This window comes from Panthera uncia (assembly GCF_023721935.1).
Source record: "Panthera uncia isolate 11264 chromosome C1 unlocalized genomic scaffold, Puncia_PCG_1.0 HiC_scaffold_4, whole genome shotgun sequence".
NCBI classification, from domain to species: domain Eukaryota; kingdom Metazoa; phylum Chordata; class Mammalia; order Carnivora; family Felidae; genus Panthera; species Panthera uncia.
In genome coordinates, this window is record NW_026057585.1 from 99,334,623 (window position 1) to 99,350,747 (window position 16,125).

General features: G+C 44.0%; 2 protein-coding genes across 2 annotated transcripts in view; one reads left to right on the plus strand and one right to left on the minus strand.

Moving 5' to 3' along the window:
* Window positions 1-339: 339 nt before the first annotated feature.
* PER3 (period circadian regulator 3) overlaps window positions 340-16,125 on the minus strand; it is a 69,204-nt gene continuing 53,418 nt past the window's right edge. The window contains 4 exon segments of the mRNA XM_049618173.1: window positions 340-541; window positions 5,383-11,431; window positions 12,801-12,960; window positions 13,967-14,150. Of these exon segments, the coding sequence (XP_049474130.1) occupies window positions 11,348-11,431; window positions 12,801-12,960; window positions 13,967-14,150 (428 nt within the window). The 3' untranslated portion in view covers window positions 340-541; window positions 5,383-11,347.
* On the plus strand, window positions 2,707-7,990 carry UTS2 (urotensin 2). The gene is made up of 4 exons (XM_049618172.1): window positions 2,707-2,806; window positions 5,404-5,511; window positions 6,979-7,022; window positions 7,871-7,990. Exons 1-4 carry the CDS (start codon window positions 2,707-2,709, stop codon window positions 7,988-7,990), a joined length of 372 nt encoding a protein of 123 aa, XP_049474129.1.

Sequence of the window (16,125 nt, forward strand, 5' to 3'; positions counted from 1 at the left end):
ACGAACTGTGTGATCATGACCTGAACCGAAATCAAGAGTCAGACGTTTAACCAACTGAGCCACCCAGGTGCCACCACTATGCTTTACTCCTCATCATAGCAACAAAAAACTATCATGGCAAATATTCATTTTGTTGTCTGTTACCTCCAGTTAGAAAGTTCACAAGAGTAGAAACTTACCATCCTTCCCCTGAAACAAGGCCTGACACTTTGGCGCCCCACACGTTGATTTCACAGGTATTTACTGAGTGCCTACCACGTACAAATAATGACCTAAAATATGTAACCGTGCTGGAAGGCGCTTAGTGCAATGGGACAAATAGAGCGAGGCGGGAGATGGTTAAGGTCGTGGGCAGCTTTGTTGCAATTTTTAAGCAGCAGGGTCAGGGAGGGACTCACGTAGGAGGTAGCGTTCTAGCAAACACGTGAAGGAGGTGAGGAAGAGAGCCAGGCACATGTCGGAACAAAGACCGTTTCAGGTCGGCAGCAGTCATTGCAAAGGTCCTGTGGCAGGGATGTGTTCAGGAAGCAGTAGAGTTTAGCTGTAGGGGAGAGTGGTGTTGGAAGACGTGAAACATGAACCTGGAGCCAAGGGAGATTTCAAACGCAGTCACCCTTATTCAGGTATCATTTACATACAATCAAATGCACCCACGTTAAGTATATGGTCTGAGTTTTGGTCAATGTATATATAACTATGTACCTGTTGCCTTGGTCAAGATAGAACATTTTCATTACCCCAGTGGGTGCCCTAGTCTCTGCACAGTCAACCCTCTGCCTCCCACTGGAGTGTGCTGCAAGTTCTAGAACTTCTTTTATGTGGAATCATGCCGCATGTGCTTTCCGAGGTCTGGCTTAGTTTGCTCAGCATAAAATTTTTGTGTTTTTATCATCACGTCATGTTTATCAGCAGTTCCCTTGTGTTGTTAAGCAGAATCCTCCTCATAGGATTTAGCACGGTTTATTCGTCCATGCGTCTGTGGATGGACACTGCGTTGTTTGCAGTTTTCTGCTATTATGAACAAAACTGCTGTGAGTGTTTGCATAGAAGCGTTCCTCGGGTCTATGTATTCATTTCGCTTGAGCATCTGTAGACCTAGCATAGTCTAGCGGCGGGCTTTCTGGGTTGCACACTTTAATGTATGTTTAACTTTACAAGAAAGTTACAAACAGGGAGGTTGTGCCGTTTTTTTTTTTTTTTTTTTAAGTTTATTTATTTTGAGAGGGAGAGAGAGAGCACTAGCAGGGGAGGAAGAGAGAGAGAGAGAGAGAGAGAGAGAGAGAGAGAAGTAATCCTATGCAAGTTCCACACTTCCAAGCGCAGAGCCCAGCGCGGGGCTGGAACTCACAAGCTGGGAGATCATGACCTGAGCCAAAATCAAGAGCCGGATGCTCAACTGACTGAACCACCCAAGCCTGCCGGTTGTGCTGTTTTGTTTCCCCACGGGCCCTGCGCCTTCGCCAACACCTGGGATTGTCGGTCTTCTTGGCTGCAGCTGCTGTGGTGGGTGCATGGTAGCCCCTCACTGTGATCTTCATTTGCATTTCTCTGATGGAATCAATGCTGATTCCAATGATTTCCTCATGTCCTTATACACCTTCTATATACTACTTACAGCTGTGGAGTAGGTGTTCACTCCTTTACTTGGGTTATTGGCTTATTGAGTTGCAATTCTTTATACACATTTTGTATCTACAGAGAAGTCTTGCATCAGGGACCTGTTTTGTGACTATTTTCTTGCAGCAGTGGCTGGTCGTTTCATTTTCTTACCAGCATCTGGCAAAGAGCAGATGTTTCTAATCCCGGTGCAGTCGGGTCTATCCATTTCTTGCTTATGTGGTTGGTGTCTCGGCTAAGAAATGTCTGTCTACCCCAAGGTTGTGGAGGGGCTCATGGGTTTTTTTTTTTTTTTTTTTTTCCCTAGTCATTCTGTAGTTTTAGCTTTTATTTCAGGTCCATGAGGGTTTTGAGCAAGGACCTGACATGATCACACTTGTGTGTCAGAGGCACCCCTGTGCTGTGTGGATGCCGGTGGGGCAGAGTGGGAGTGCAAGGCAACAGTCAGACGCGGGGAATATTGATCAGCGAGGGTTTCAGGTTTGTGCTCTATCCCTCCTTGATGGAGAATATTGTAATTTAAGGCTGCTTTGGGCCCAAATGTTTGCTGTGCATTTTAACTTATCTTCACTAAAGAACTGATTTTAAGTTTCAATCTGGACGTTGTCATTCTTTGGGCATGGAAGCCCCCAACACAAGACAGTTCATCTATCATTCTTGAGAGGTTACAAAAAGGGAGAGCAACATATTCCAGGTCACGCCTGAATCATGCCTGCTGGGACTCATCAACCCATGTCTTCACCTTGGCCACTTCAACCCCGGTGCTACCCTTCCTTGAATTTATGATTTATTGCTCAGTTACTCTTTTGGCCAGATTTATAAACCTAACTGTTCTGTCTTTATATAATGCCTACTTTGTACACTAGGCAATGACAGCAAATTTATTGTCTATGAGTTGTTAACCTTGAAAAATTACATCAATGCAAAGTGATTGCCTTTTAGCCTCCATAGCCAATAAATTTAATTTTTTGGAGGGGGGTGATATGAGTCATAGGATCATATATATAATCGCCGATCACAGAATGAGGAGCAAGTTGAAAGTTCTGAGCAACAGAAGCCAAGAAGGAAGACTTCTGTCTCTTGCCAAGCATGCATAAGCTGGTTTCTTGTCTGCTTTTCATAGGATGCTTACAACCTCTCTTCTCTCTGCCCATCCCTGACTCCAGGGAAGAGGCTCTGAAGCTCTCAGGTAAGATGGATTTGTCCCCTTTATGTTAGTCATGGAAGAGTCTTTGAGGGTCTCATATGCAAAGTTGGAGATAAGGACGGGAATTCTTTCTTGAAGGAGTCTTGCTAAATTAAGTCTTAGCTATGGATAGAATACTAGAGGATCCTTACGGCACATTGTAGGTTTTTTACTTTCTTTCTAAAACATAGGGGTCGAAGGGGTGGCTTTGCTTAATTCATGTCACTTCTGTAACCCAAAAATGTTGTTTTGGTTGTTTTTTTTTTTCCAATTTTAAAAACTGTACTACATTGAAAACATCATTACTCTTAGTTTCTATTTTAAACGAACTGGTTGGATGTAGAATTTGGTTGTTCCAATTGTAGATTAAAACTATTTTATATTAAGTTAAAAAGTAATCACCTGACATGTGTTATATGAAGCAAAAATATTTATTAGAAAATACAAAAATGACAATCCAGAGCTCGGGATGACACCGATTTCCAGGTACAATCAAATCCTTTTATGTTCCATTCAGATCGAGTGTAAGTTGAATTTTTTTAAAAAATCAGTCAAGCAGATACTTATTTTGCTATTTCCTCTTAATTTAGTTTCAGAAATGAAAAGGCTGATGCTTGGTTATTAGTTTCCACTAAAACTTTAACTGGATTTTATCTTGCCTTTCATTTGGGGTACTTTTAGACTTAAAATTTTAAGTGCAGAGGAAAACCCTTCTGGACCATTGATTTTATAATTTCTTGTCTCTAAGGTTTCTCCCAAGAGGCTTTTTGACAATCAGCAAAAGCCTTGTTGGTCAGTCATCTGTGTCCATGAGCTGGCACACCCCGTGACCTCCTGTCAGTCACATCGATGGTCAAAAACAGGCATTGAGAGGCACCTGGGAGGCTTAGTTGGTTGAGTGTCTGACTCTTGATTTCGGCTCAGGTCTTGATCTCAGGGTCGTGGGATCAGGCCCCGTGTTGGGCTCTGTGCTGAGTGTGGAGCCTGCCTAGAGATTCTCTCTCTCCTTCCGCCCCTCTGCCCTGTTCACGTTCTAAAAAAAAAAATTTAAAAATAAAAATAAAAAACAGGCGTTGACTTTACTGAATCTCTGCTATTTAAAAAGAACATTGGAAAGCAAGCACAGGATGAAATCAAGATTGACTATTCAGAGAGTTCTGTCCCCTTCAAAAATGTACTCTGTATTAAGATTTTTTAAAATCATACATTTAAAAATGTATTATGATTTTTTAAAAACAAACTTAACATTTATTTTTGAGAGACAGAGAGAGACACAGTATGGGGAGGGGCAGAGACAGAGAGGGAAACACAGTATCTGACAGAGGCTCCAGGCTCTGAGCTGTCCGCACAGAGCCCAATGCAGGGCTCTAACCCACGAAACGTGAGATCATGACCTGAGTCAAAGTCAGACGCTTAACCGACTGAGCCATCCAGGAGCCCCTATTCTGATTTTTTAAAATGTAGGTCAGTGTAGCATCGTATTCAAATTCTAAACAGGTGGCAGCCTGCCTTCAAGTTCTTGCCTAAACTTTTCTAATGTATTTGTTTTGACATAAATGAGCCTTCATTACACACACAGTTACACGTGGTCAAATTTTATAGATTTTCATGAATAATCTTCAGAAATGCTGTGAATGTGCTCAGATGCCGTCATGATGGTTTCAGTGCGTTGTCTTCCAGTCAAGGTTGTAGCTGAGCATCTGCAAGCGGCCAGCAGGCGGGTATTCCAGGACTCCCGGAGCCTCTGATCTCAGAGTGCGGCTGCCGGCCAAGAGAGCCTTCCGGGAGCCAAGTGCCCGCTTAGTACGCCTCCCACCTTCCACGCTCATTCCACACGCCGTGCACGCACATTCCTACACATCTTATACACACATACCACACCTCTTACATGCCATTAAACTGACATTTCACATTAAAAATGTTATTACTATCAAAGTATTTAAAGAGTATTTTAAGGTTTTTTCTTATTATTATATTCAATAATAATAATAATTCAATAATTGCGGCAATAGGCAGTAGATAAATAGGAACAAAAAAGAACTACTTTTTCAAGTGGAAACTCTTTTTTAACAAATTCTTCAAATTAAAAAAATTTTTCTTAATGTTTATTTTTAAGATAGAGCACAAGTGGGGGGGGGGTGGCAGAGAGAGGGAGACACAGAATCCAAAGTAGGCTCCAGGCTCTGAGCTGTCAGCACAATGCCCAACGCAGGGCTTGATCCCATGAACTGCAAGATCATGACCTGAGCCCAAGTCAGATGCTTAACCAACAGAGCCACCCTGGCACCCCGGTGGAAATGTTAATTGGTCCTGTGGCTCAGCTCCACTCAACTATTCAAGGCAGCCGAGCGGCTTGGCAAAATCACACAAGGCAGAAGACAGTCAGAATTAGATCCACTCCTCTTGACTGTCTGGCCTGCCAGCTTGCGAATCGGATCACAGCATTTCCACCTCTTTGTTAAAACACCACTGACAAATCACGAACTTAGCATTTGGGGAATTTCTAGTGTTCTCTCTCTGACCTCGAGCCCCCAAAAGACAACAGGGAACAGAAATAATTGACGAACCAAGCTACTAACCTCTTCTATTACTCTGTGTAGCACCTGATGGAGACGCAAGATCAACCTTGGATGAACTGGAAAGAGTGTCCCTCCTGCAAATGCTGGAGACGTTAGGGGCAGAGAGAGGCGACAGTCTTAGGAAAGCAGGTAAAATAATTCATGCGTGTACAGGCTGTCTGATTTTATTGCTACTGAATTACTCTCTATTCTCATCCACTATGTGAGGTAAAAACCTGTTTTGGAATAGAAAGATGTTCTATAAAACATGCTAATAAACTGCCCAACACTCTCCGCTTCTGGTGTAAAGACTCCTCTGCAATTTGGTGTTTTCTCTTTCTCACCAACTCCTTGCAAGCATCATGCTCTCCTTGGTACCTCAGCATATCTACATTTTTTTTTCTGTACACATTTATTTTGGAGAGGAAGGAGGGTGTTATCCATTCCCAATAAGTGCAATTTTATTTTTTTTTAATTTTTTTAATGTTAATTTATTTTTGAGACAGAGAGAGACAGAGCATGAGCAGGGGAGGGGCAGATAGAGAGGGAGACACAGAATCTGAACCAGGCTCCAGGCTCTGAGCTGTCAGCACAGAGCCCAACGTGGGGCTCAAACTCACAGACCGTGAGATCATGACCTGAGCCGAAGTCGGATGCTTAACTGACTGAGCCACCCAGGCGCCCCTATTTATTTTTTTAAAAATGTTTGTTTGTTTGTTCATTTATTTAATGTTTATTTTTTAGACAGAGAGAGAGCATGAATGGGGAGCGTCAGAGAGAGAGGGAGACACAGAATCCTAAGCAGGCTCCAGGCTCTGAGCTGTCAGCGCAGAGCCTGACGCGGGGCTCGAACTCACGGACCGTGAGATCATGACCTGAGCCGAAGTCGGACGCTCAACCGACTGAGCCACCCAGGCGCCCCTAAAATGTTTATTTATTTTAAGAGAGAGAGAGAGAGAGAGAGAGAGAGCGCGCATGTGCACGCAAGGGAGGGACAGAGCGAAGCGGAGGAAAAAGAGAATCCTAAGCAGACTCCGTGCTGTCAGCGGAGAGCCTGATGTGGGGCCCAATAAGTGCAAATTTAAATTCTGGGTTTCTACTTGTTAAAATCTTATGCAAATTACTTAATCTTCTGGTACCTCAGTTTCATCACCAGTAAACAGGATTCATACAAATATCCACCTCGTGGGGCTCTTGTGAAGTCAGTGAGAAAATGCAAGTGAAATGCTCACCGCAATCACATGCAGTTATCGACAAAATGTTAGCTCTTACTAGTTTCTCCAACTGGATTCCACTGAGCAATGACACCAAGGCTCAAAACATTTTGCAAACAAAATGGAGCCTTTAATAGACACTGTTTAATAGAAGTTCATTCATGTAAAATGTTCTGAGTGGACTACTGGGGAGAACACAGCGCCCTCTGTGAACTCCATCAGAGACAAGCACAAGGGTACTTGCCCAGCAGCCTTCAGGTAAATATTGCTGCAGAGTGAAAACAGGAAGATCAGAAACTAGGCACGACTCAGTAATACTCTATTTTGTGTGTTTTAAATAAGACAAGCATTAAATAGAAACCACAGATCTGATGATGAATGGTTTTCAAACACTGTTTTCCAGGTCTTGGTACTGGCACTGCTAACCCGCGAGGAGGTATGAGACAGGTAAGTGACCATATTTAGGAGAGCTGGGTGAGGCATTTTACACCTTGACTTTAGAGGATCCTACATTCTTGAACTGGGTAGCGTTTGGGGTAGAAATCATGCCTTCAAGTAACTGGCCAATCAGTGTTATCTTGGAGCATGTTTTTTCTAAGTTTTGATGTGTATAAAATGTGCCTACCAGACCTTATTCAGTGCTCAACTTTAACCAAGCTCTCCCCAAACATTTGACCAGAGACCGTTTTTGTTGTTGTTGTTTTGTTTTGTTTTTTGGCTTAGTGCCCAGTAACATCCTTATAAAAATACACTGGAAACACTCGATCCTGGAGATGGTGTTCACCACCTGAGGTCCCAACAGGGATGAACCCCCCCCAGAAGGGGCTGGTGTAGCTTCTGCATGTGACTAAAAGTTATCATTCAGATGTTTATGAGTGGAAGGATTATGGTTAAAGACTCTAAAACCACAAAGGTAATTAGGAGGATTTGCTCATGAAATTCTACAATAAAAACAAACCAAAGGGTCCATGCTTAAATAGGTAAATTTCAGGGGAAATACAAGCCCTATTTTACACACAAGATGGTAACTGTACAGAACATGTTACTGACATTATTTAAACAGAAAGAGGTCAGTGAGGGCTTAGGAAACTTCATGGCCATCAGAGGGCTACACAGACTTGGTGGACCCCTGGCTGGGCACAGGGAGCCCTTCCAGAGCCATACTCTGGGTTCATACTGCAATTACAATGGCAAACGATTTTCAAAGGTCCTATGTCTTAACTACAGTTCCTTTTTCTTGCAGCGATCTTAATTCATTGATAACCTATGTTTTTTGTTTTTGTGTATTGTTCTAGTTTCAAGCTTTCTTTGGACAAGATCCTAACATTTTCCTGAGTCATCTTTTGGCCAGAATCAGGAAGCAATATAAGAAACGTGGATCTCCCTCTGAATGCTTCTGGAAATACTGTGTCTGAAGTAAAATGAACATCTATTAGTCAACTCAGAAACAACCACCTTAGAAAGTTAAAAATAAAAATGTCTGACTTGAAAACAGCATAGAAAAAAACTAAGCGAACTACACCCCATTCATGACTATTTGGAAAAATAAATCCTCTATGTTTTGCAAATACCATGAGTGGTCATTTTATTTATAAACAGGCCCTGAACATTTATAATTTTTCTTTCCATCGATTTATTTTTAAAAAATATTTATTCATTTTTGAGACAGAGAGTGTGCATGAATAGTGGAGGGGCAGAGAAAGAAGGAGAGAGAGAGAAAGCAGGCTCCACACTGTCAGCCCAGAGTCCAACATGGGGCTCGATCCCACAAACTATGAGATCATAACTGGAGTCGAAATCAAGAGTTAGACGCTTAGCCAACTAAGCCACCCCAGCACCCCTTCGTGAATTTATAAAGAACTCTCTGAAAATTGAAAAGTAAAGCTAATAAAATTAACAGAAGCAAATACTAAGCAGAAAAGTCACAAAAATGCAATTTAGTTGAAACCGTTAAACTACAACTCACTTAAACATTACCTTTCCTGCGTGTCCCCTCAACCCTTAAAAATGACGACATACAGTATCATCACTTAAAAAAATCAGCATCTTGTCGTGGAAAAGTCTCTACAGTGAAGGATGTGTAGACGCAGGCTGGGAGCGGTCTGAATTCTCCTCAGTTTCTGATGGGGTGGGTTCACGTGCTCAAATCCCCTGTCCCTGAGCTTTAAACTCCTAACAGAGACACATGCTTGCTCTCGGTTCCTGTGAGCTGCAGATGTGCAGCTCGCTGACTCGGGGATCGTCTCCTATACAGGGAAGGAGGCTGAGGCGGGTTTAGGATCACAGAATGGAAGGAAGAGCCCGTTTGTTAATTTTTAAAACCCGCTAATGTGTGTGTGCACACACCAACTTACACTCTGTGAATGCGTGTGTACAAAGGTTTACTGACACAGTGCAAAAAAACGTCTCCAGTTCTGCATGTACAGTTTATGTTTTTCCTTAAAAAAGATACCTGATTGAAATATTAATAACCATTAAAAACAAGTAAATTCACACAATTAATTGTAAGTTCACCTGAAACAAAATTTCAATTTGGATTAAATTTACCTTGTGAGTTATAACGAAGTTTTTACTTAATTGCAAAATGACTCCATTCCCACAGCATTGTGTTTTTCAAAAATCTTGACCTCATATCCAAGAAAATAATCACCTTCTGGGTAACATTTATGTAGACATCGAAGCCTATAGTACAGACACGTGTTACCAATTTCTGTATTCATACAAAAAGTTAATAAACCCGAACAATGAAGTATATATAAAGGTTGGTAGAGCCCCCCTGGGGGGCAGCAGTGTCACTGCTGAGCGTGCCCTCTCCCCTCCAGCAGTGCGAGCTTCGCGGTACAATCTCTGAATACGCCAACTAGTCTACGTGTCAACATATGAAAATTATAAACTACAGATCTGCCTACAACAAGCACCGGTTTCATACCAAATCTGGCATAATATTTGTGCTATAAGATGTGTCCGAAGGTAAAGAAATCAGCAAACGCAGGTAAGACGAACATCCAGACAAAGGCGCTTCCATTATTAGAGAACGTAAGGTTTCAAACGGGCTGCATGAAGCAGAGTGGCCCCTGAGAGCCACACATCAGTTTTGATTTGTACAAATTAAAACTTTTATCCCTACAGAAGGTCGCAATGACTACACTGATGGACGGTACCCAGGCTGGTTAGTTTTTCTAAAGTTGATTTTTCACCAAGGGTAAAAATGCCACACAACTTGACCAAGATGACGAGGACTTCAGAAATCACTGAATGATCAGGATGGAGTAGAAAATGACAGTTCCATATTTGCATGGAACTGCTTAGCATCTGAAAATGGTTCTGACACCTTAAGATGGACTCACCCTCCAGAAAACTCTACTTTAGAAAGGACACCTGAGCTACGGGAATTGAGAATCAGGGCTCCGCAGTCCTCACGGATGAAGAGGTCGAGTCTCCTAATTATTATCAGTTATATGTACTTTACAAAAGGTATCAAACTTGGAGGGAGGAAGAGAGTTTGCTTGAAACAAAGCAACAAAACACGAAAGATCAGTCAGTCTGTTATATAAAAGATAGAAGGTCCTGCTCCTTTGCTTCTACTCCTTTCTGATCTGTGTGGGTGTGAACCGCATGAGTCCCTCCAAGTCTGGGCAGGAATCACGGATTTCTCTCGAGAACAGGGACTTAGCAAGTTAACAACCCACTCACTTCTTCACAAACACCATCTGGGCCGGAGTAGGAAGCACTGATCTGCGGCCACGCTGCACCCCCGTGAGGACCACGGAGCTCCCGCGAACCGCGGCTGTCACCGGGAAGCCACCACGGCACTTACAGACCTCTGGCAAAGACGGACAGACCTCTTGTGTGTAAGTTGGTTGGAAAGAAAGAGTTAAGTGTTAGTTTTGGTGAGACAACGTTCAAACACATAGGCATAAAGGAAGAGCATTATTTCTTACGTCACTTCTGAAACTCTTTACAATCGTTATTTTAAAAACCAGAACCTTAAAAAGGAGAATGCCACTGGTTGAGTGAAGAGCTCTTTTTGTTTTAATGTTACACATGCAAAAGCTAACTTAACCCCAAGGAATAAGCTCATTGTAAGTAGACTGGTTTTTAAGACTTTGGGAATTTCAGTGGAAGGTGGAAAATTAAAAGGAAAGGCATCTATAGGAATAAAGCTCAGAATCCAAACCTAAAAGCCAGCTATTCCCAGTGTACCAATGGGCGGTATTTTCTAACACTGGTAAATACTGAAGTGACTTGGCCTCGTGAGGAAGCGGGACGTCTCCTCTTAATCTCGGGGGGAAGCACCAAGTTGTGCACAGGCCGCATGAAAGTACGCAACTTACGGAAACCATTCCGAACAGTATACGGCCTGCAGGTGGGACGTCCTACGTCCTCCCACAGGAAAATGATCCACGTAACAACAGAACGAAATAAACGAGGCTACGTTCGGGGCTACTTCTAGCCATACTTCTAACTACCATCCATTTTGGGTGACACCCGAAGTCAAGTGTCGCTGTGCACGCACCTCTCTAGAGGCCATCCAATCTGCTCAGAGCACGGCCAACCAGAAAGAGAAGCTGACTGACAGCTTTAATACACCAGGAACACAGGAATGAAAGACGGTATATACAACGTCTGTTTCAGAAAAATGATGCCTGTTAAAAAGTCCAAAAGGGAAAACCTTCACATTCACCGATAGCTTCATGGCCATGTAGGAGTCAGGGGTTAAAGAGACACACCAAGAGGTCTGCTTGTCCGGCAGGTGCCATCTCCGTGGCCACTCAACTGCCGTTTGCTGCTGGAGCTTGACCACAGGACTCTGCGGCGTCACCAAGGGAGTCTTTGCTTTCGCAGGTGACACAGCCCTCCAAGAGAGAACAAGAGCAGGCAAGAGGACATGATGTCGTCTGGAAAGTCTTACAATCAGTAAAATGCTGGCCAAGCACCCATCTCATTCCCCAATTTATTCAATTCATGCCTAAGAATCGTCTGTATTACAGGTCGTTCCTTATTATTAAAAGGTAAATGACAGTTGTTTACCTACTTTTGCTTATTTTGAAGCTCATCCGTATACTCGTACAAAAGCACACAAATAGTATTTTAGTTTTTAAAGTTTACTTGAGAGAGAGGGAGAGAGAGCGCATGCACACATGAGCAGGGGAGGGGCAGAGAGAAAGAGGGAGAGAGAGAGATAAAATCTCAAGAAGGCTTCCACACTGTCAGCGCAGAGCCCAACACGGGGCTCGAACCCACAAATTGTCTTACGAATGAAGACACGTGGAGTGCCCAGCTCAGCTCCTGCTGTTGGCACTACTGTATCTAACTTTCCTTACTTTGCAGGCGCTCATTCCTTTCTTTAAAAACGGGCGGTGGGGAGGCTTCCGGCACTTGTTTACTTCAGAAGCCCTAATACCACAGTGTTTTGAGTGCTTAGCTTTCTCCTCTTATCATAGTTTTTAAATTAAGTTTTTCTGATGTTTATTTATTTTGAGAGAGAGAGAGAAAGAGAGAAAATGAATGAGTGGGGGAAGGGCAGAGAGAGAGAGAGAGAGAGAGAGAGAGAGAGAGAGAAAATCCCAAGTAGGATCCACACTATTAGTGCAGAGCCCTTTAAAAAAATTTTTTTTTTTATCTTACCATAATTTTTAACTTCACACATTATCACCTCCTGCATCTCAACACTTGTGGGAATACAGAGCTCATTACAACTGTCACAATCATTCCACGGAGCCACCATCAGGACCACGAGCAAGTCAAAACTCCACTGTCTAGGCCGCTCACATATGATCTCACTGAGAAGATCTCGCAACAACAAAAGAGCACCTGGGGCTCACGGAAATTCCTGCCAGGTATGAAGACTACCTCTGGTGTGAATCTTACACCTTGAGTTTTAACTCTGTTCAAACATACCTGCATATGTGAAATGCAAGTCCCTTGGTCCTCTCCTTCCTTGCCAATCATGTATCAAAGCAGGTGTCCCAGAACATTCCAACTGGTAAAAACACTTGCAGTCAAAGAGACCTGTATTCAAAATCAGAGGGACTGTCAGCCATATATAAAGTGTCCAACATCTGTATACATGACTGTGTTGTTTGTTGGTAAAGCAGGGATAGTAAAGCTACTGCAAAAGTAGCTGTGAGGGTTGTAATTTTTGGTGGGATCGTGCAATGAGTATTAAGTGCCTCGAGCACTACCTGGCACAGAAAAACATCCAGGAATGACAGCTGTTGTCACTGTGCTTCCCTTGATGTCTATTTCTCGAGGGACAGTCTGACTCTGAATCCAAGAGTGCACCTTGGCCAGCTCCTCCTTCTGCGCACGTGAAAACTGGGGTTGCCACGGCCGCATGCCCGCCAGCCTCTCCAGGTCCCCTTTCAGCACGGTCTCTTTCACCCTGTGGACAGACAAGCGACCTCAGTCCTGAATAAGGCACAGGGTTCTCGTGTGATCCATGAACAGCTCTGTTTGGGTCTGTGATATACTTTCTATCTCTTGCTAATATACAACGTGCCCATTAAACAAAGAACTGAATCAGCTCTTTGTCAAGCTGGTGAAGCGAGAGCTCTTTCTCTTAGAGAAAGCATCTGTACCAGCACCTGAATGGGGCAGACGCAAGACACAGCTTTCCCTCAGCTCCTCTCTTCTCTCAGAATGCGAAAAATTCAGCGTCTAAAGAGAAAAGTTCTTGTATGTGTGTGCCATCTGGGGAAGCGGTGCTGTCTTTGTTTTCTGGTCTCATGATGCACACGTTGGTGCGGTGTGGATCTGAGTGTGCACGGCATTGCCACTACAGCCACTGTTCCGGGATCATTCATCATTTAACTTCAAATGAATGAATGTGAAAATACATTTCTGTAGGAACATCTATAAAAACAGAAGTTAAAAATCACTTTGTGGGGCGCCTGGGTGGCTCAGTCGGTTGAGCGTCCGACTTCGGCTCAGGTCACGATCTCGCGGTCCGCGGGTTCGAGCCCCGCGTCGGGCTCTGGGCTGATGGCTCGGAGCCTGGAGCCTGCTTCCGATTCTGTGTCTCCCTCTCTCTCTGCCCCTCCCCCGTTCATGCTGTGTCTCTCTCTGTCTGAAAAATAAATAAACGTAAAAAAAAAAAATCACTTTGTATTAAACAATACACTTAAAAAACCATAAAAGTTTCTTTAAAAAACCCCATTTAAAAGGGGGGTCCTTGAGGACACCTGGGTGGCTCAGTCGGTTAAGCGTCTGACTGTTGGCTCTGGTTCAGGTCACAATCTCACAGATCGTGAGACTGAGTTCCTGTAAGCGCAGAGCCTGCTTGGGATTCTCTGTGCCCCTCTCTCTGCCCCTCCCCTGCTCACGCTCTGTCTCTCTCTCTCTCTAAATAAACTTTAAATAAAAGTGGGTCTTTTAAAGTGCTTTCTTACCTCTCAGGTACCTGATATGTCATTAGAATGTACTCAGATGTCTGTTTTATCATTCTCCACATGGACTCTTCAGCAAAATTGGGAAATGTTTCTTTCTTCTGTACATCCTGAGACTGCTGTCCCTGTGAGGTGATTTCAGAAGAATAATCACCACTGGTGGAGTATATACTGTGGTCACTGCTTCCTATCGAAGATCAACAACAATTATAGATTAGGAGACACTGTTAGGGGCAGATTTGCCAAACTCATTCTTCCCACTGTGGCAACCAGCTGACAGTCTTCGCCATCACCCAGCAGTGGTCCCAGGTGACCCCCTTGGTTCCTCCGCCTTCCCTAGATGTCCCTCTCACTCCTCCTGAGCTGTCCACGCTCAAGGCCACACCTCACTCCTTCTCATCACCTGGAGATGCTCCAGGTCAGCTCCAAAATCACTAACATCTCAGCTTTGCTTGCCCGTCTGCTTGTTCAAGTGCGCCAACTACAAAGTGCCCCGACCCTTCAGCCCACAGTCCATCATTCAGTCACACTCTTTACAACACCTGAGATTTCTTTTTCCCTCTCGTTTTTCACACTATCAAAATGTCAATTCTCATAAAGCCGACAGTCAGTTCTGTTCTTATGTAAACCCAAGTAACCAAAGATAGGGATAAAGTCATTTATCATTGGGTACACAGATCCATTATCACCACAAGGATCATACAAAGCTGGGTAATCCTGCTACAGTCTCTGGCCAGCCCATCCTGGCAATGACTGTTCTCCACGTCTCTGTTCCCTGACTCTCACCTATTGAAAACGTCATTACTGACACTAAACACAAGCTTACTCATATCTGCACTCTCTCCTCACCTCCTCCTGTTACAACAGAGAGGTATCCACCCATCCCAAGGCCCATTCCTTTATGGCTGCTATGGAGCCTTGCAAATCATTCCTTTCCTAACTCGCCTCGACTCTTCTAGATCCTTCTCGTCAACTTTGAAACAAAAACCCAGAAGACCCCCCAAAAAACAAAAACAAAGCAAACAAAAGTACCTCCCTAATTTTTTAAAGAGTAAGTACATGGGCGAAGATGGTGGAGAAGTGGGAGGACCGGGATTTTCCTCATCCTTCAAAACAACTGTATTGAGGTCAGAGCACTTGGAACACCCAGGAAATCGAGCTGCAGAGTGGCAGAAGGGTCTCCACAGTTGGAGGGGGACAGTTTGGCAGGATTGAGGTGTGTGTATGTGAATCGGGGGAGACAAAACGGCATAGGCACAGAGGGGAGGGAATCCCTTCTGTGCAGAGATAAAAGGGAGAGAAAGGGGAGTTGTAAAAGTCAGCCTCAAGTTACTACAAGAAGAAAAAAGTCTCTGGATCACGGACTGGGGAACGAGAAATACGGAGAGTGCCGATTTCTGGTTTGCAAACAGTCTTAGGCGCTGAAACTCGGAGGTTTGGAAGTATGTGACTTTCTCTGGAGCAAAGCTGGGAGCCATGGACCATGCTCCCAGGAGGTAGAAAGCCGGCCGAAGTGCAGAGTGCGGTGTAGCGATCTCAGGGGCGCACTGGGAGAGAACGGTCCCCTTCCTGGAATACTTGGAGAAAAGGGATTATTGCCTCCCCAAGGACAAAAGACCCTGAAGGTGCCAGCCAAAGGCCTTTTATCAGCGGGGCGGAGTGGCGCTATTCCAGAACAGGGTCTGGGCAGTGCAGGATCCTTGAAGACACTGGAAGGCCTAGAAGGCACGGGAGACTGTGGAGCAGGACAAGCCTGCTGCCCACGCTACTCTGTGAGGGCCGCTTGAATAGCATGGTTTGAGACACCTGGTCCGGAGAGCAGAGACTAGGGTGTTGCCATTTTTCTCCCCATCATCAACAGGGTGGGGGTTCAGGAAGCAGCACAGTGGCCCCCAGTGGAAGTGGGACCTGCTTACACCAAACCCCACCCCTCCATGACTGGTAACTGCTTATCTACAGGAGTGGGACTGACACTGAGCAAACCAGACGGCCCCTCCCCCAAACCAGCACAGCCGCTGGTCCCAGGCACCAACAGGCAACTGTTTTTTTTTCTTTTCTTTTTTTTTTCTTTCTACCCTCTTCTTTTTTTCTTTTGGAATTGGGCTCATAGTTTCTGATTTATATATATATATATATATATATATATATATATATATATATAT